The 20,521-nt window shown below is 43.0% G+C and overlaps 1 protein-coding gene across 11 annotated transcripts in view; it reads left to right on the top strand.

Annotated features, from left to right (window-relative positions):
• LOC117351463 (acylamino-acid-releasing enzyme-like) overlaps positions 1-17,338 on the top strand; it is a 162,230-nt gene extending 144,892 nt beyond the window's left edge. For 8 of the 11 annotated variants that reach the window (XM_033926764.1, XM_033926767.1, XM_033926771.1 and 5 more), the window contains 3 exons: positions 5,478-5,580; positions 8,389-8,496; positions 16,852-17,338. In XM_033926764.1, the coding sequence (XP_033782655.1) occupies positions 5,478-5,580; positions 8,389-8,430 (145 nt within the window). In that variant the 3' untranslated portion in view covers positions 8,431-8,496; positions 16,852-17,338. Of the gene's footprint in view, positions 1-5,477; positions 5,581-8,388; positions 8,587-16,851 lie in introns of all 11 variants that reach the window. The other 3 variants (XM_033926773.1, XM_033926772.1, XM_033926765.1) reach the window with 1 other exon arrangement.
• The last annotated feature ends 3,183 nt before the right edge of the window (positions 17,339-20,521 follow it).

Genomic DNA, 20,521 nt, shown 5'->3' with positions numbered 1-20,521 from the left:
TGGAAAATAGCAAATGTCACGCCCATCTTCAAGAAGGGTTCTAGGGGTGACCCGGGAAACTACAGGCCGGTGAGCCTGACCTCAGTCCCGGGAAAGATGATGGAAGCGCTGATCAAGGACAGCATCTGTGAAAACATCGAAAATAATGGACAGCTAAAGTCGAGTCAGCATGGTTTCTGCAAGGGCAGATCATGCCTCACAAACTTATTGCACTTCTTTGAGGGGGTAAACAGCCAGGTGGATAAAGGGGAATCCATAGACATCATCTACCTTGACTTCCAAAAAGCCTTTGACAAGGTACCACACGAAAGACTGCTTAAGAAGCTATGGAACCACAGGTGTAAGGGGAAATCCACCGATGTATCAAAAACTGGCTGGCAGACAGGAGACAGAGGGTTGGAGTAAAAGGCCATTACTCAGACTGGCAATGGGTCATGAGCGGAGTTCCGCAGGGGTCGGTGCTGGGACCGCTCCTGTTCAATATATTTATAAATGACCTGGAGGCGGGAACAAAATGTGAGGTCATTAAATTTGCGGATGACACCAAACTATACAGCAGGGTTAAAACCACAGAAGACTGCGAAGACCTACAAAAGGATCTGACAACACTGGAAGAGTGGGCCAAAAAGTGGCAAATGAGATAGGAGTAAGAGGTAGGTTAAAGAAATAGTCAAGGGACCACTGCTCAGGCAATTGGCCTGATGGGCCGCCGCGGGAGCGGACCTATGGGCAAGATGGACCTCTGGTCTGACTCATCGGAGGCAACTTCTTATGTTCTTATATCGAATCGGCTTGACATTCAAACTCCTGTCCATTAAAACTGATCTTCTCACCCCATTCTCCACCTCTTTTCTCTGGCTGGAGATAGAATCAGAAAAAGAGTAAAATCAATTCTATGGTGGTCTGACCAATAGAGTGGGGGTTATACAAGTTTGAGATTATAGATAGGGCAAAAACCAGCGGCATCCACAGGGTTTATATGGGGTTTCCTTTGATGGAAACATCTTACGTTTAGCATATGTCTGCTTACTGATAGATCAAAGAATTTCTTTAATTTTTTAAATTTCTATTTCAAATGCATACATCCTTATAAGAAAAGAAATGTAGAATATGGGATTAACATGAAAAAATATTGTACAAACATATTAATATTAGAAATTCCATCTATCCGACACCAAGGGAAAGAATATTTATATAATACCCTATACATAAAATCTAATTCAAGGAAAAGTAAGTAAATAGGACAATTGCATCCTAATTTCAATATGGCAGGGCAACCCCTTCCCAGCATCTCACCCCCCCTCCTCAATCAGCATTTTTTTCCACCCCACCCCCACCCCCTCGTGTCTACCTTTAGATTTGTCGCAAAGGTTGCCCAGCAGTGGCAGTGGTTCACAGAACAGCCCTGCCACTGACTCCAGCGTGTCTCACCCTCTTTGACAACTTCCTGTTTCTGCTGGGGCGGGTCATAGTGTAGAGAAGCACCAGGGTCGGCATCAGGGCCGCTATGTGAATCACTGCCGCTGCCAGGCAACCTGTGCAACAAATCTAAAGGGGGGGGGTAAGGTGGGGAAAAATGCCAATCGGTGGGGGGGGGGGAAGTTTCAAGTTTTCAAGTTTCAAGTTTTATTAAATATTTGATGAATCGCCTATTAAAAAAATTTCTAGGCGATGTACATATTCAGAGTAAAAGTATTCAAGAAGCTAAAATATAACAAATATTGACATATTACACTATAAATTTCATCCAAAACATACATGAGGGGTAAGGGATAAAATAAAGTTACAATGTTGGGTTAGAAAAAAGGGAAAAACAAAAGGCTAGGTTTAACTTTATCAAAACACAAGATAAGGCTATCTCTAAAGCAAATACACACTTTGAGATTAAAGATGATCTTTAAGTAAGTGTTTTGTTTTTTTTTGTTTTTTTTTTATTTAAAAGGAATAAAACAATAAGGTTTAAGCCAATATTAAATGCCGGGAAGGGGTTTGGCAGAGAGAGCCAATCAGCAGGTAGGCTGGCCGGCAGCAAGATGCCGCTCCCTCAGGAGTGCCACGTGAGGCTGCTGCCTTAGTTGGCTTCATTATAGGGCCACCCCTGCTCTCTAACTAATTCTCTGGTCACCCTGTCAAAGAAATTAATCGGATTTGTCTGATAAAGACCTGCCTCTAATGAATCCATGTTGCCTCAGGTTCTGTAATCCTCTGGATTCCAGAAATGTCTTTTTATAAATTACATAGGTTAAAGAGACTTTATCTCTTTGATGAAAAACATTTTGTAGAGGCCCTTAAACTTTCTAAATTGGATTACTGTAATGGGCTGTATAGCCAGATTACAGATAATCCAGAACACAGCAGCAAAGATGATTTGGGGGGGCTAAAAAGGTTTGATCGTGTTCACCAGTTCTGAGAAAGCTTCATTACACATTAGAGCCATTAGGGCACGCGTTGTGTTCCATTTATCATGTTGGACTTACAAGTTATTTGCAGGTGCTAGTCCAGAATGCTTATTTTCATTTCCTCTCTCCCCATTGATTTCAGGGGCTAGAGATACTCATTTGATCTATTTCCTGTGTTTTGCAGGTCTTAAAAGTAAAAAATATTTATCAACTTCATTTTCATATCAGGCAGCATCTATTTGGAATTCTCTTCCTATTAAATTAAAATTGATCCTTCTTATCTATTGTTCCGTAAACACCTTAAGATTTACCTGTTTAAAAAGTTCCTAATGTAATCTTTGTTCCATGGTGATTCTTATAACCTTATGTTATTATGATGCGTTATTTTACAAGGGTTATTACATAAACTGGGACCTGTGCTGAAATAGTGGTAAAATAACAATAGCCCATATTGATAACTACATCGGTTACTCTTATTACCGTGTTTCCCCAAAAATAAGACACTATCTTATATTAATTTTGGGCCCAAAAAAGGCACTAGGTCTTATTTTCAGATAGGTTTTATTTTTTTCATGTACAATGATCGTCTATCCCTTCCTCTCCTCCAACCCAATTCTTCCTATTTCCTTTCTCTCACCCACATGTGCAGCATCTTTCCTCCCCTCTCACCCATCCTCTTGTGCAATATCTTTCTATCCCTCCCTCTCATCCCCCTGTGCAGCAGAACCTTTGCAGCTTCTATCCCTCCCATCCCTTGTGCAGCAGAACCCTTGAAACTTCTTTCTTTCCCTTCCTCCCATCCCCTGTGCAGCATCTTTCTATCCCTCCCATCCCCCCCCCGCCTCCGCGCACCCTGCACCTCCCCCTGTTGACCCTTTCATCTCTCCCTCTCATGTGAACCCCGACCTCAACCCGAAATACCTGGAAACAAATGGCAGTGTTAGCATCACAGGCTGGATCATGGCCTGCCCTTCTCATGTCCTGGTGTTCCTCTGCCACATCACTGATGATGTCATCAGCAACGCGTCACAGACTGGCCGGGCAAGAAAAGGGCAGGCCGTGATCCAGCCTGTGCTGCTGCCGCTGCCGTTTCTTTCCAGGTATTTCAGCTCACAGTCGGGGTTCGCATGGGAGAGAGAGATGGAAGAGTTGGCGGGGGAGGAGGGAAGCGCTGTTGCCGGCGACTAGAGCTTATTTTCGGGGTAGGTCTTATTTTCAGGGAAACACGGTATGATTCTAAATACTTCAACATCCTTTTCCTTAGTAGAGTTTCCATTAATTCTCCCACCTCTGAGGTTAAATTAGCCAGCTTGTGTGTTCTAGTCTCCCGTCCCCTCTCTCTTTTATGAAGAAGGAAAACATCTACCCTTCTGCAGTCCCACTCCACTCTCCAAAGATCTGTTTAATTCACTAGACCCCTTCTGAGCTCCCTTAATATTTTTCCTCATAAATTTTGGGAAGGAGAGGACAGTGTATGTTAGCAGTTGAAATAGGAGACAGATTGTAGGCAAGTTGTGACAGGAGAGGGTAGAGAATGTAGTTGAGTAACTGGGAGAGCCCAGGAAGAGACAAAGAGTCAATGAAGAGGTGAGGGTGGGGAGACTGGAGGTAGAGTTTATGGGTATTGTTTATTGAAAGCTTCTGGGTAGTCGTGTTACTATACCTGGAGTACAGTTTATGAGTTCTATAATGATATTACAATGATATTAGCTTCAGCAATGGTATAAATGATGGCAGGGGATAGGGTGCATGGCAAATGAATAATGGTCAGGGGAAATGAATCTGAGTAGAGTGAAGGCGCAACAGCAGGCAAGGAGTGAATTAGAAGTGAACTACTGGTGTGGGAGGAAGCACAAAAACTGGATGATGCATAGTGTAATGTAATGTTTTTATTGTATGTTCTGCTTTCTATGTAACAAAATCCTGCAACAGTGAAAAATTATTCCGCTGTCTTACCACACCTCATTCAAAGTGATTACTTATTCAATTTTTAGGTCCTCAGCGGGCCACCACACACTCAAATCTTTTCATTGTGCGAGGCTTTATGCTCCTATTCGTCATTGGACCACTTATTTACTCTTAATTTTATAGAAAATACGTTTTAAATATGTGAATGCTAAAGGTACTTAGCTTAGAGTTTTGACGCTAGCCGGGAGGGTAGCTATAGACCTGGGTATGGAAGAGGCCGGATCCACACCACCATTTATTATTATTATTAACACTGTCCAACGTGACACGGACAAGAGGACATGGTTTAAAGCTAAGGGGGGACAAGTCCAGGACAAATGTCAGGAGGTTCTGCTTTACGCAGCGAGTGGTGAACGCCTGGAATGCTCTTCCACAGGAGGTTATTAAGGAATCCACTGTGCTAGGATTCAAAGGCAAATTAGATGCACATCTCCTTATGAGAGGCATAGAGGGATATGGGTGGTAAAACTACATCAGGTGTATACCTGACTGGGCCTCCGCGTGTGCGGATCGCCGGACTCGATGGACCATGGGTCTGATCCGGAGATGGCAGTTCTTATGTTCTTATGTTCTTATTTGCAGCACAAGCCAGTTTGTGTGTGGTAGAGCTGCAAGGAAAGCCAAGAGGATTGGCAACCATTTTCAAAGCCTGAACAAAGAACTGGAGAGGGTGCCTTGACAAAGCCCTTAAGTAATATGGGCGAAACATGTTGGTGACGGATGTTTCTACCCTCCCGGCTAGCGTCAAAACTCTAAGCTAAGTACCTTTAGCATTCACATATTTAAAACGTATTTTCTATAAAATTAAGAGTAAATAAGTGGTCCAATGACGAATAGGAGCATAAAGCCTCGCACAATGAAAAGATTTGAGTGTGTGGTGGCCCGCTGAGGACCTAAAAATTGAATAAGTAATCACTTTGAATGAGGTGTGGTAAGACAGTGGAATAATTTTTCACTGTTGCAGGATTTTGTTGCTGAATACCCTCTATTCTAGAATTTTTACTAAAGTGCCTGGTGCTGCTTTCTATGTAGTCATCAATAAAAAATTGTTAAACCTTAGAAGTGAACTACTGGTAAGATTTATAACGCATTCCTGTCTGTTTCTGGAAGGAGGTACTCTGCAATTGGCTATGATTACACCTATGGGCAAATCCCCTTGCCAGATGCTCTGACTGCAATGATCACCCACTCTCCCATCACATCTGTTGGGCAGGTAAGCTGAGGGAAGAAGAAGGAACATCACGCCAAGCAGTGGGAGGCTAGCTGGTCGTAAATGAGACACATACATAGAAACTAGGTCGTAAAGCTAATGTATCATGACATGGAGCCCTAAAATACAGACAGGCATATCGTATACATACATATGCCCCTTCTCTTTTACCTCCTAGATCAGTTTATCTCAAACTGTGTGCCTCTGGAGATTTCAGGTGTGCCGCGGTACACTGGGGAGGAGGAGGGGCGCCAGCTGACTGCCTACAGGACGTGCCTCTCGTGGCGAGAGGCACGTCCTGTAGGCAATCAGTGGGCGCCAGCACCTGGCCCTCTTCCCTTCTGGCACCCCCCCACTGGCATCTCAGCGTCTGCCTGGAGGGCCTTCACAGACACGTGGACATTGACATGATGATGTCACACATGCGCGTGATGTCATCACGGCGATATCTGCGCACATCCAGGTGCCTCGAGCCATGGCCACTGCCTTTAACGTGCCACGGCTCGAAAGTTTGCGGGCCACTGTCCTAGATAATACCTACCTATGTTCCTTTTCTACATTTTTCCTCATCTATAGCATACATGCTATATTCCACCTCTAGCTCTTACTGTGGCCCTATACAGAGAATGCAGAAAAGATTATCTCCAGCCTTGGACTTATTTATTTACATGTCTTATTTCATGGTTCTATTTGAAGCGGTTTACATTCAGGTACTCTTAAGTATTTCTCCCTATCTGTCCCAGCAGGCTCACAACGGAGTGTTAAGTGACCTGCCCACGGTCACAAGGAACGTTGTGGGCATTGAACCTACAACTTCAGGGTGCTGAGGCAGGGGTTCTAACCACTAGACCACTCCCACTCCCAGTATAGTGTATAAAGTGAATTAAAAATGGGGCAGAATCTGAAATCAAGGAAACACAAGGTATAATGTTAGGTTCAGATATTATGTGTTCAGAAAGGGGATTATCAGACTGCACACTTCCCTGGTCTGGCCATTTGGGGATCTTGCTGACTATAAAAATCTTGGGCGTCTGCCTTGATCGTAAATTGTCTTTCGATTTCCATATTCTCTGCTTAAAAAATCTCACTTCCATATTATGGAAATTAAGAACAATTAAGCCATGCTTTGATTTTCTCTCATTCAGATTGCTGGTACAGTCCCTCATTCTCAGTACATTGGATTACTGTAATATCCCCTATCTGTCGATTTCTAAGAAAAATGTAGAAAGGCTGCAGATCATTCAAAATACAGTGGTACAGAGTGCACCGGTTTGCAAGTGTTTTGCAAGACGAGCAAAACATTCGCAAAATCGGCGCCTTGGAAACCGAGCATGACTTGATTTACGAGCAACCTCTCCCCATGATCCGGCACCCTCCCCCCGCAATCCGACACCCTCCCCCCGTGATCTGGTGCACCCCCCCGCGATCGGGATCCTCTTCTTGCTGGGCCTTGAGCATCTGCCCAAGGTGATCTTCGGGCACCGGCACCAACGCACAGGACATGCCGGTGCCGGTGCTCAGATGACAGTAAGCAGCGGTGGGGGGGTGCCCAATCGCGGCGTGGGGGTGCCGGATCGCGGGGGGGGGGGGTCAGATCATGGGGAGGGTGCCGGATCACAGGGGAGGCCTTCGTGGGGAGCAATGCCGGTTCTCGTGGGGGGCGGAATGTATCAAAGCGAGTTTCCATTATTTCCTATGGGGAAACTCGCTTTGATAAACAAGCATTTTGGATTACGAGCATGCTCCTGGAACGGATTATGCTCGTAATCCAAGGTACCACTGTACTGCGGTATGACTGATTTTCAGATTGAAAAGATCAGATCACGTGTCACAGCATTGGTTGACAATAGAAGCTAGCATAGTTTTCAGATTTGGTTGTGTATGTTTTAAGGCCTTGCTTCAGTTTTGCTACTAGAAAACACTTGCATGTGATAAGACTTTTTGATTTTCCATTTGTAAAGAGATGTGTTTACAAATGAGTTCTTGGTAAAACTTTGGCATATTTGGCAGCTAGGTGGGACAAACAAGTTAGTACTTGTATGTCTATCTCAGCCTCTTACCTAGACTTTAGAAAGTTGCTGAAAACCCACTTGTTTGGTAAATATTTTGATTAATTATTATGATCATACTACATATGGTTAGTATCTCTTAGCTATTAACCTCACTGAACCGCAAGGTAGCTGCAGTATATAAGAATTTATGTAATATAATATAATTTCTTTTATTTGAGTAATGGAAGTAAAAGGAGTAGGTTAGGAGAAGAAATGTGGAGGAGGGGGAAGAAAGATATAAATGTTTTGATTGAAAAATAAAAATGTAGAAACATGATGGCAGATAAAGGCCAAATGGCCCATCTAGTCTGCTCGGCTGCAGTAACCATGGACAGTTTGGATGAGTTTGCCTCATGAAAAGAAGTTAGTGGACTGGAATGGGAATGGATACATTTCCAGAGCTGAGGAGAAAAACACACGGTGGGCTGTTCTGTGCGTCGGGTCGGTGAAAACAGGTTTAGCGATGATCACTGACTTTAATGCATCTAGCCCTTAGTCATGTCTTTTGTAAATTAAAGATGCCTCGTAGATTAAACCTTCTTGTATGGTTTGAGGTGTTTCAGTCCAGGGTGTCAATATTACTAATTTTGGATTATTGTAGTGGCTTATATTTAGAACTATCTAGCGATTCAGAAAATGATCTTTGATAAACAGGTAGTTGAGGAAGAGAGGAAAAAGGCTAGTGTGTTCTAGTACCATGTGATCCTGTATTTTGAACAATAACCAGGTCGTGCAAGACTAATCATCTTCTCGATTCTAGGTAACAGCTCCAGTGCTGATGCTTCTGGGAGGAAAAAGATAAACGCATTTCAGCTTGGCATGCAATGGAGTATTACAGAGTGCTGAGATCCAGAGGCGTCCCTGTGCGGTAAATCAGAATCCCTCACAAGAAAGACAGTCCCGGTCTATAATGTTACCTGAGGGTAACTCACCTTGAGCTACAGTAGTACTGAAAAAGGTGTGAACTAAAGCCAAAACAGTTGTAAAAGCTGCTTCTACAGTAGTTGATGCTGGAGCCACCTGTTAACCCCTCTGCTGCCTGGACACCTTTCGGTTTTCCCAGAGTTGCTAAAGGGGAGCAGTTTTTTCAGCAGAAAATTTTCAGCATGCAGCATATTGCAGTGCAGTTTCTCTCCTCCCGTTTCTTTTACAGCAGTTCCAACAGAAATAAATGCGAAAGCACCTATGGGATCCTATTCCCGTTAGTATACTGTAGTGTGGATCCTGGGCAAGTTTTGGGATGCAGAGAGGTTTTTGTTTTGAGTCCTGAGGGACCAGCGGGAGAATTTAAACTTCAAGGACCTTTGCGGGAACTTGATGCTTTTTTCTTCCTCTGTCTTTTCTGTCACTTACTGTATTCATAAGAGCAGCAGACAAACATAAACTTTTTTTTAGCACCAAAGTGGTATAAAGTGTTGTAAGGGTTAGTCCAACCAATACGCTGCAGGGGAAGGCGAGACCAGAAGCTTAGGAGACATCAACCTTCTGTCCTGCTTTCTCCTGTGGCCAATGGTGTCTCCTAATCTACTGGCCCTGCACATACACACCCCTCCACACACACACCTTCCTGCTTTCTCCTGCAGGAAGATTTCAGCTCTGATATCTGGGCAGTGGTAGAAAAAAATGATAGAAACCTTCAAGATCCTGAAGGGTATAGAAAAGGTAGACAGGGACAGATTTTTCAGATTATGGGGAACCAGAAGTACAAGGGGGCACTTGGAGAAATTAAAAGGGGACAGGTTTAGAACAAACGCCAGGAAGTTCTTTTTCACCCAGAGGGTGGTGGATACATGGTACGCGCTTCCGGAGGCTGTGATAGGCCGGAGCACGTTACAAGGCTTCAAAGAAGGTTTGGATAGGTTCCTAGAGGATAAAGGAATTGAGGGGTACAGATAGGAGTAGAGGTAGGTCATAGGGATAGTCAGGGACCACTGCTCTGGCAATGGGCCTGATTGGGCCGCCGCGGGAGTGGACCGCTGGGCGAGATGGACCTCTGGTCTGCCTCAGCGGAGGCAACTTCTTATGTTTCTTATGTTCTTAAATATTGGGGGTGCTCTAGCCTTTGAACCCAGCTCATTTCTTATCTGCATCTATATAAAAAAAAATAAAATGGTAACTACCTTGAAACCTAAAAATAAAATTGCAGCACAAATATAAAATCGGGGACATTAATAAAAACAATGTCTTGTTTTTAATATTTATTGAATTTCTAGTAATAGAATCACAAAAGCATTCATGACAACAGCAATTTCTGCAATAAGAATATAAGGAAATGTACAGAAATAAGAAATAAAAATATAATTTGAACTCAATAATAAGGCAACTCGGAAATCAAATATATGCACTATATAAAGAAAAAGTAAGGTCTGACAGCAATCTCAGTTCAGTGCTTCAAACCAGACAGATCTAATTTATGTCGGTATCCTCAATTCTTCCTTCAAAATAATAGAGTCCAACAGTTGTTTAGGATCAAAGAACATATGTACCTTATTTTCAAAACGTGATGAAAAACTAAGCCCCACTGACTGCCAAAAACTCCTGCCACCATTTCTGAGTTCCTCTAGGTAATCGGGAAAAATCCTGATTTTAGATCCCCAAAACAACTGATCCATTGAGTGGAAATGAAGCCTAAGAACCCACGTTCCCATCCATCTCCAGATCAAATGTCACCACCAGTGACATCCAAAGATGATTCCAAGAGCCCAATTAAGTTCATAATGGGTGTCTCAGCTTGTACACATAGCTTGATAAAAGGGGGCCTAATTGTGATGTGATTGAAGAACTTAGTCTAGGTGAATTGGATTATCTATTTAGAAACAGCAAGCTCAGGGACGGATGAGTGAGAAGTATAGTTAGAGAAGTTTATAATTGCCTACAGAGTGTCTGAATGGAGGGTACTCATCGACCTCTCATTTCAAAAGGTCAACACTGGTCACAATAAAAAAAGTTTGAATTTGTAACTTCAGTGTCACAAATTTTCCAGAAACTATATCGTAGAAAGCAGCAGTTAGAGCGAATAAAATTAGTCTCTCTCGCGCGTTTTGGCTAGATCAGGAAACTGCAGCAAACAATGCCTGTGCAATCCAGTATAGACTTCGCAAAGCATTGGGATCCTGAAAATGAGGCGGTTATGATCCCAACTGATAAAAAGCTGGATACTGGCAAAAGAGATAAGCACCAGAATGGCATTGTTCCTAGCTGATTACTTGGTGAATTGTGTAGAGGAAAGATTGTCATTCATTCCATTTTCTATACCGTTCTTCTCCCCAGGGAGCTCAGACTCACAATCTATCTAATGTACCTGGGGCAATGGGGGGAGGGATTAAGTGACTTGTCCAGGGTCACAAGGAGCAATGTGGGTTTGAACCCACAACTTCAGGGTGTCACAATCCCCCCCAAGAAATGCAGTCTGAGGCCAAGAAAATGTGGCAGAAAGATACAGAAATATTTCCCATTTGTTTTGGGTGCCACAGGCTTGATCAAAAACTTCCAAGCGTATGCATGTTGCATTTTATGAACTCCAGAAGGAAACTGTTTTTGGCACAAAGAAAGTCCTACAGTGAGCGTTTGCAGTAGATTTGAGAGACTGAGCTCATACTTCACATGCCCTGACCTAGGAGTTAGGTTCATTCCTGTCAAGGTACGTGCAAAAGGAATCTACTTGGAGAAATTGCCTTTGCACTGAATTATTCAGAAAAGCATCACCACAAACAGTGAACTAGAAAAGAATCAATGCGGCACAGTGGTTAAAGCTACAGCCTCAGCACCCCGAGGTTATAGGTTATGGGCAAGTCACTTAATCCCTCCATTGTGCCAGGTACATTAGATCGATTGTGAGCCCACTGGGACAGACAGGGAAAAATGCTTGAGGACCTGAATAAATTCATGTAAACCATTCTGAGCTCCTTTGGGAGAATGGTATAGAAAATGGAATCAATAAATCAATATATGTACAAGTGCCATATTTAACAAAAGTGGACATCCAATTAAGGAGCCATAAGAACATAAGAATAGCCCAACAGCCCATTCCCACGGTAGACAATCCAGATCCCCAGCACCTGGTCAAAACCATGAAGCAGCAACACTCCACACCATCGATTCAGCTGCTCATCTTCCTGCCTAAACCCACCTCCCCACTTCTCCTGTTCTTTGTCTTTATGGACAACACTCTCATCCTCCCTGTCTTGTCTGCTTGCAATTTCTGGCTCATCTTTGAGTCTTCTCTCTCAAACTTCTTTGTGGGTGGAAGATTACAAACCACTCCTTCAGTATAGCAGGAGTCATGGTACACAACCTGATGAACCTTGTATTGCACCCTGTGCTGGATCGGTAACCAATGCAGTCATTTAAAAATTGGTGTTATATGGGTTATTCTCGGCACACCAGTTATCAATCACGCTGCTGAATTTAGAAGTAATTGCAAAGCCCCAACTTCATCTTCGCAACCCCTAGATACAATGCATTACAATAATCAACCTTGCTTAGAATTAGCATCTGCACTATCGTACGAAAATCATAATCCTGCAGAATCGGTTTCAACCTATATAACATTCTCAACTGTATGTACCCTACCTGTATTGTCTTAGGTATTTGACTTTCCATAGACAGTGAACTGTCCAAACACATTCATCTCCTTTACTATCACTTCCTCACTTAACCGCTCTAAATTGCAATCATCCCTCTGATTCTTCACAATCATCACCTCTGTTTTATTCACATTCAACTTCAACCCATGATCATTCATCCATTCCACAATCATCTCTATGTAATCTTGCAAACACCTCTCCACCCTTTGGACACTATTAGACACAGGGAAGAAAAAGAGAATATCATCAGCATAGAGCCTATACTGTAGGCCTAGCTCTTTGAAACACTTCTCCCAATGTGAACATGTTTATATTGAAGAGGGCAGGAGATAGGGCAGAGTCAAGCAATTTAACTCCTTTTTTTCTACATTTTGAGGAGCTTTAAACACTAGAGAGTACATTTATCTTCTCAGTCACTGGTGCCAATCCCAGGTGAAAATGGATTCTTATATAAATACTTTCAAAACAATAGGGCTGAAACAGGCTTTTCATTGGAAGCTCAAGGCAAGTTGCATTCAGGTATATCTGCCTTCAGAGGGCTTCCAGTGTAACGGCTACATTAATTAACATGTGCTGCCATGTTAATGCACAATAATATGTTAACACAAGCCCCACTATTGTCAGTGGAGTCCGTGTACTAACAAAGTGGTCGGTTTACTAAGCTGCTGCAAGAACAAGCCTTAATTCACCCGTTTGCTGGGTTTTCCCGCATGCTAGAGCCATTTTTACTTGTATATTCTGAATTAATGCCGGTGTGCTAATGTTAATCTCAAAAAGGAAAATCAGATTGTTCAACTGGTATAACTTGTACTTAATGTGAACAGCCTGTATATACTGGCCGTTTGCGGTATGAGGAAACGCATTGGAAACCTATTCCCTACATTTTGAAGAGTATTAGCCCCTGAAGAAAACAGTGAAAAGGCTGCCGTCGGGCTGAAAGATAAGTGCTCTTCTTAAAATATAATAGCTCGCCACATAAAAATAATTAATAAGCAATTGTGCCTGCATTGAATAATATATTCATGAAAAGACCGATGGTGATTATGCAACTCCAGTAAGGGCATGAAAAATTATGTGTTATTGGGTGTTTAAGGTCTCGTGATAATTGGAATTGTATATACAGGCTGTTCACATTAAGTACAGGTGTGCTAATGTTGCCATTAATAAATTTTACTGCATGATTGCTTACTGACACCCATTTTATAGGTGGTAATGGCTCATGTAGTATTCCTGTGCTGCCCACTCTTCACCGCTGACATGCTCTTGAAAAAGCTCTCAGTTAACATATGCTTATTTGGCAGTTACCACAGGAATACCCGAGCACATCCCAAGATATGCCATTTTAAGCTGTGTTAGGTGCGTATTAGCATTTAACATAGCGTAAAAGCGCCCCGAAGCACAGAACTTGCATTAATACGTGAGCCCAGGTTAATAAATCCAGACCTAGTTTCTGCAGTAGCGTGTGGTGCAGCAGTGATTACAGAGTTACACCCTATATCATTACCTTGAATGGTTTGAGGCATTGTTCAGAATATGAAACTCTGGCACGTGGACTAACAGGATATGATGCAAAAGTGATGTAGTAAAAGAAAGGTAGCTTTCAGTTTGTATGGTGGGAGACTTAGGAGCAACATCAGGAAATACTTTTTCACAGAAAGGGCGGTGGATGCCTCCTATGGGAAGTTGTCACACCCACCTTAGAGAATATGTTGTCACTGTAGAATGGGTCCAAAGTACAATGTGGGCTACATAATGTAAAGACTAAGCTTTTGATTGGCTGAACGTCTGCGTAAACTGACCTGGTTGACTTTAGACTGCATAATCAGCCCATGTGGATTCAGGCTGCAGTTGCCTGGATGATTTTGGTTAGCCAGATCTGAATGTCGCCACTGACCAGGCAACTGAAACTATCTGCCACGTATGCCACCAGTGTTGTCTTTTTGGTGGAATACATTTGTTTCAGCAACAATTTGTTTGGAGAAAATTTAGCCAGCGAGGACAAAGAAGGAGAGGGGGATTTTTAAATGTCACAGTTTATCCAGAAAACCCCCAAAGTTAGCTAGACAACCCTTTGATTTCAATAAGGACTTCCCTTGTGCCTTCAGGAATTGTTTGTTTGTTTTTTTTTCACCCGCCCTTATCCAGAGCGAGTTACATATTAACATCCAAAATAAAACATTTTACATACAAAACACTTCAAGGACCCACTGTAACAAATTGCCTACTTACATATCAAATCAAATTGCATATAACACACGTTGCATCGATGACAGATAATTGTGAACTGTCGCGGGACCCAGAAGCGACGTCGGAGAGAGAACCAGCGTGAGCAGCAGGTTGGAGTTGCCGCTCGCGCTGGTGATGGGATAGAGGTACGGTGAGGGGGAAATGAAGGTGTGCATGCCTTGGGGGGAGGAATGGGTAGGAGGGGTGCTGGCACCTTCACCAAGATGGCACCCGGGGCGGTCCACCCCGCCCCCTTTTAACTACGCCACTGAATACACGGTAGCTGGTGAATGTTGGGCATGAAGGACAGTGGTGAGAAAAGGACTAAGAAACATTTCAAGATATGGGGGAAGGGAGCTGGTGTGCAGATCAATGAGGGATTTTATTGGGCATCTGTCAAACTGGATACATTTCGGTTGCCTTGTTAATCTTTGTTTGACATCCTTTACCGTATTACTATGTGAGCACCCTGTCGCACACTCAGTGAGTATGAGGTGGCTGTTCTCATCTAGCCCTTCAGCTGTCTTTATGTGAGGGGGCAGATTTGGGAATTGCCCCAAGCCCTGTGCTTGTCACTCAGCAATCATTGGAGGTTTAAATCCTGAACAGCTGCTTCATGGGATCTTATTGTCTCAAGTACACAGACTAAGATCTCAGGAGACAGAGAAATACCTACTGCAGAAAAAGTGTGAGCCAGCATCCCTTCAGAATTCGTCCTGATGCTCTATTGCATTGCTTAAACCTGCTTTTATTAGTGACTGAGTTTTTGAGTGTCTTGTATGCTACTTTGTGAATTGATTATCTTCCGTATATTAAAAAAAAATCTAAAAGCTTTAAAAAAGGATGTGAAAGGAAAGAGTGTAATGTCTTCATTTCTCAATGAAAATGTTTGAGAGAGAGATTTCATTCTGGAGGGAAAGTTGGCAGCATGGCTAGAGAATTCTTGGAGACTGAAAAGATATTGTGTAATTGGGAGAATTGAGTGTGAGAGGTTTTTGATAGATCATGGCAGCTCCTCTAAGGCATCTAAACTAAATCCAAACTACCCAAGTGGTCCAAATTATAAGTAATCATATAAAGAATATAACCCACTAAATATAGAAAGTGCAACACTAACTTAAATCCTAATCCAGGAAAAGACCTCAGAATTGGAGCCTACGCATAGTCCTATCATGGACTGAACTGTCAGCGTAGTATAACACTCCACGCTCCAATCATAGGCCAAAAAACCTGGAACCTATAAAGTTTTTTCTAACTATATGTTAATTTTTTTGTAAAGTTTTTTCTTTCTCATAAGTTAATTTAAACCCTAAAAGTCCATACTAAAATATTGGTATCAAAAATGTTCAATTAAATAATGTTTTAAATAGACCTTAAGGTATATACTCTGTTGACACAGAGTTGCAGTTTTTTTAAGGTTAGAGAAATGAAAGGCAACATAGTTGCAAATAATCGGAAAGTCTCATAATGATTTTACAATTCACTTATATCCTGGAACTCCACTTATATCCTACTTCCTCCAGATCCTCCCAAATTTTTTAACTATCCTTCCCTTCCATAAAAGGTATTTCCCATGCAGGCAAACTTGGGTCATCCCTCCCCTTTAGAATCACTGAGATCTGGAATAACCTCACCTCCCCACTCCGAACCTCAAGCTCCCTCCAACTCTTCCGCAAACACCTAAAAACCTGGCTATTCTCAAAACTGTAACACTTCCCCCCTCTTAGGCCTCTCACCTTCCCCTTTACACCTAACTCTTTAATCTCTCCTCTCTCATCCTTCTTCCTGTAAACCGTGCCGAGCTCCGCATTCGTGGAGATGGTGCGGTATATAAACCCAAGGTTTAGTTTAGTTTAGTTTATGTTGCCTTTCATTTCTCTAACCTTAAAAAAACTGCAATGTTTATATTTAGTTAGAGTAAGGCTGTGTCAACAGAGTATATACCTTAAGGTCTATTTAAAACATTATTTAATTGAACATTTTTGATACCAATATTTTAGTATGGACTTTTAGGGTTTAAATTAACTTATGAGAAAGAAAAAACTTTACAAAAAAATTAACATATAGTTAGAAAAAACTTTATAGGTTCCAGGTTTTTTGGCCTATGATTGGAGCGTGGAGTGTTATACTACGCTGACAGTTCAGTCCATGATAGGACTATGCGTAGGCTCCAATTCTGAGGTCTTTTCCTGGATTAGGATTTAAGTTAGTGTTGCACTTTCTATATTTAGTGGGTTATATTCTTTATATGATAGCTCCTCTAAGGCAATCAGGAATTCGGCATTCAATGCTGAAGTTGATCTCCAAGATCAGACAGGTTGTTCCAGGGAACAGAGAGTTTCTTCCAGTATGCTTGTTCCATTCTTGATTTGCCAGAACAATACTATTAACGTTGTTTCTTTCTCTCTCAGAGTGCTGTGGTTCCCAGACAATCACTCGCTGTGCACTGTTGCAGTGGAAGCTGATGCATTCATTAACAGCGCATTGTGGATCTTCCAGAATCTTCTGTCTCAAATGCAATAGGAATTTTCTGAAACTAGAAGAGCAACGGGAAGCAATATTCTTGTCTCCTCAATGGATAGTGTTCTAAATAATTTTGAGAGCTTTAGATCAGATGCCAGATGAATCTAGCTCAAAATCCAGTGTCCAAGCAAAAATAATGTCAAGAAGGAGTGGGAGGGAGAGGGGAGTTATACAATTGTTAGACAACCCATTTAGGGTCAGCCCAGGAAAGATCATCCCCTAAGCTAAAGCTAAAGATGTCCAGTTCTTGGAAGGAGATTGATTTTTGACACTTCAGATTGGACATTTTCAACCATTGAGCTAAATATTTTAAATAATTTTTTTTTATATATATTGAATGTAAACATGTTGCAATAAAATTTTTTTTTTAGTTGAGTAGGAATGATATCTACAGGGGCTTTGAATTCTGGTTTACCTTAATATATAAATGGCGCATTAAGTCCTAATGTTTGAGCTCAACTTTTCCCCATTCTATATTTATTTTTTAAGAAATGAGATAAATTTTGGCCCCTTTTTATCAAGCCACGTAAGGGTTATTTTTATCACAGGCCGCTGCAGTAAAAGCTTCGACGCTCATAGAATTCCTATGAGTGCCGGAGCTTTTACTGCAGTGACCGGTGATTTAAAAAACCCCTACATGGCTTGACAAAAGGGGGGCCTTTGTCATGAACAAGTGCGTTGTTAAGGAACATTTAAAGATTGAGTACAGAAATTAATTTAAAATGATGATTTTACAACTTTTCATTATAAATTTCAGAAATAATGTTTTTGTATATGGACAAGTTTTGGTTTGAATTATTGTAATCCCCACTCCCAAGTTTCATATGATTTTTGGGCAGCATTTTAGAAAAATCTTTTAAATCAGCATATAGACATCCAAGTTGAGACATCTGAAGTTCTGACATGATCTGCTCACATAGAACCTTTCTAAAATACACAGTGAAGTGTATGTTCATGTGCCAGTGATATACAGTATGAAAATCCATTTTAAAGAAAAATAAGTGTCTAAAATATATGCAGGACAACATAGGAACATAAAGCAATGTTACTTACCGTAACAGTTGTTATCCAGGGACAGCAGGCAGCTATTCTCACTAGTGGGTGATGTCATCCGACAGAGCCCCGATACGGACGTCTCACAAGCATGTCTTGCTTGATGAAACTTAGAAGTTTCGAGATGCCCGCACCGCGCATGCGCCAGTGCCTTCCCGCCCGATGGTCCGGGCGCGTCTCCTCAGTTCAGGTAGCTAGCAGAGAAGCCAACCCAAGGGAGGTGGGTGGGACGTGAGAATAGCTGCCTGCTGTCCCTGGATAACAACTGTTACGGTAAGTAACATTGCTTTATCCCAGGACAAGCAGGCAGGTATTCTCACTAGTGGGTGACCTCCAAGCTAACCTCAATGGGATGGTGGCAGAGTTGGCAACTTAGGAGAACAAATTTTGTAACACTGTTTGGCCAAACTGTCCATCCCGTCTGGAGAAAGTATCCAGACAATAATGAGAGGTGAATGTATGAACCGAGGACCAAGTGGCAGCCTTACAAATCTCCTCAATCGGTGTCGATCTGAGGAAGGCTACAGAGGCTGCCATTGCTCTGACCCTATGGGCTGTGACCTTACAGGGAAGGGGTAATCCAGCCTGGGCATAGCAGAAAGAGATACAAGCCGCCATCCAATTGGAGATGGTGCGCTTCGATACAGGTCGTCCCAACTTGTTTGGATCAAAGGAGATGAAAAGTTGAGGAGCAGTTCTGTGTGGTTTGGTGCGATCCAAGTAGAAAGCCAAAGCACGTTTACAGTCCAGAGTGTGAAGAGCTGATTCTCCAGGATGAGAATGAGGCTTTGGAAAAAACACTGGAAGCACAATGGATTGGTTGAGATGAAATTCAGAGACCACTTTAGGCAGGAATTTTGGATGAGTGCGGAGGACCACCTTGTCATGATGGAAGACTGTGAAAGGCGGGTCCGCCACTAAGGCCTGAAGCTCACTGACCCTGCGAGCAGATATGAGGGCCACTAGAAAAACCACTTTCCAAGTGAGAAACTTTAGCGGAGCCTTGTTGAGAGGCTCAAACGGAGGTTTCATAAGCTGAGAAAGGACAACATTGAGATCCCAAACCACTGGAGGCGGTTTGAGAGGAGGATTGACATGAAAAAGTCCTTTCATAAATCTGGAAACCACAGGATGAGAAGAGAGAGGTTTCCCTTGTAGAGGCTGATGGAAAGCCGCAATAGCACTCAGGTGGACTCGTATAGATGTAGACTTGAGACCAGACTGAGACAGGTGTAGAAGATAGTCCAATACGGAGGATAGGGAGGCTCGCTGAGGCTCCTTGGAATTGGAAACACACCAGGAAGAAAATCTAGTCCACTTCTGGGAGTAGCATTGACGAGTAGCAGGCTTCCGGGAAGCCTCTAAGACATCCCTCACCGCCTGGGAAAACTGGTGAGGAGTTACGTTGAGAGGAACCAAGCTGTCAGGTGGAGAGACTGCAGGTTGGGATGAAGCAGAGACCCCTGATGCTGAGTAAGCAGTGAAGGAAACACTGGAAGTAGGCACGGTTCCCTGCTGCTGAGTTGAAGGAGAAGGGAGAACCAAGGTTGTCTGGGCCACCGAGGAGCTATCAGAATCATGGTGGCATGGTCGGACTTTAGCTTGACCAGAGTCTTTTGAATGAGAGGAAACGGAGGAAACGCATACAGAAAGCGATTCCCCCAATCCAGCAGAAAAGCATCTGCCTCGAGGCGATGAGGATCGTAGATCCTGGAGCAAAATTGAGGCAGCTTGAAATTGTGGGGAGCCGCAAAGAGGTCTATCTGAGGCGTCCCTCACTGAGCGAAGATCTGATGAAGGGTCCTGGAATGGAGTGTCCATTCGTGAGGCTGGAGAAGACGACTCAGGTTGTCCGCCAAGACATTGTCCTTCCCCTGAATGTAGACAGCTCTGAGAAAGGCGTTGTGGCGAATCGCCCAATCCCAGACTCTGAGAGCTTCCTGGCAGAGGGAGGCCGAGCCCGTGCCCCCCCGCTTGTTGACATAATACATGGCGACCTGATTGTCGGTATGAATGAGGACCACCATGTCGTGAAGCAGATGTTGAAAAGCTTGAAGAGCATTGAAGATGGCCCTGAGCTCCAGAAGATTGATTTGATGGAGTCGGTCTGCACTGGTCCAGAATCCCTGAGTGCGAAGACCATCCAGATGAGCTCCCCAGGCATAGGTCGAGGAATCGGTTGTGAGAACCTTCTGGTGGGGAGGAGTGTGAAACAGCAAACCTCTGGATAGATTCGAAGAGGTCATCCACCAAAGTAGAGACTGCCGAAGAGCAGGAGTGACGATGATGTGTCGAGACAACGGATCTGATACCTGAGTCCATTGAGATGCCAGGGTCCACTGAGGAATTCTGAGATTGAGCCTGGCAAACGGCGTCACATGAACTGTAGAGGCCATGTGGCCCAGGAGGACCATCATGTGTCTCGCTGAGATGGACTGGCGAGAAGACACAGACTGGCAGAGATGAAAAAGAGCATCCATGCGCTGAGGAGGAAGGAACGCTCTG

The sequence above is a fragment of the Geotrypetes seraphini genome, chromosome 17, assembly GCF_902459505.1.
Source record: "Geotrypetes seraphini chromosome 17, aGeoSer1.1, whole genome shotgun sequence".
Classification (NCBI taxonomy): domain Eukaryota; kingdom Metazoa; phylum Chordata; class Amphibia; order Gymnophiona; family Dermophiidae; genus Geotrypetes; species Geotrypetes seraphini.
The sequence above is the reverse complement of the archived record's forward strand: the minus strand, read 5'-3'. Positions and strand labels throughout refer to the sequence as shown.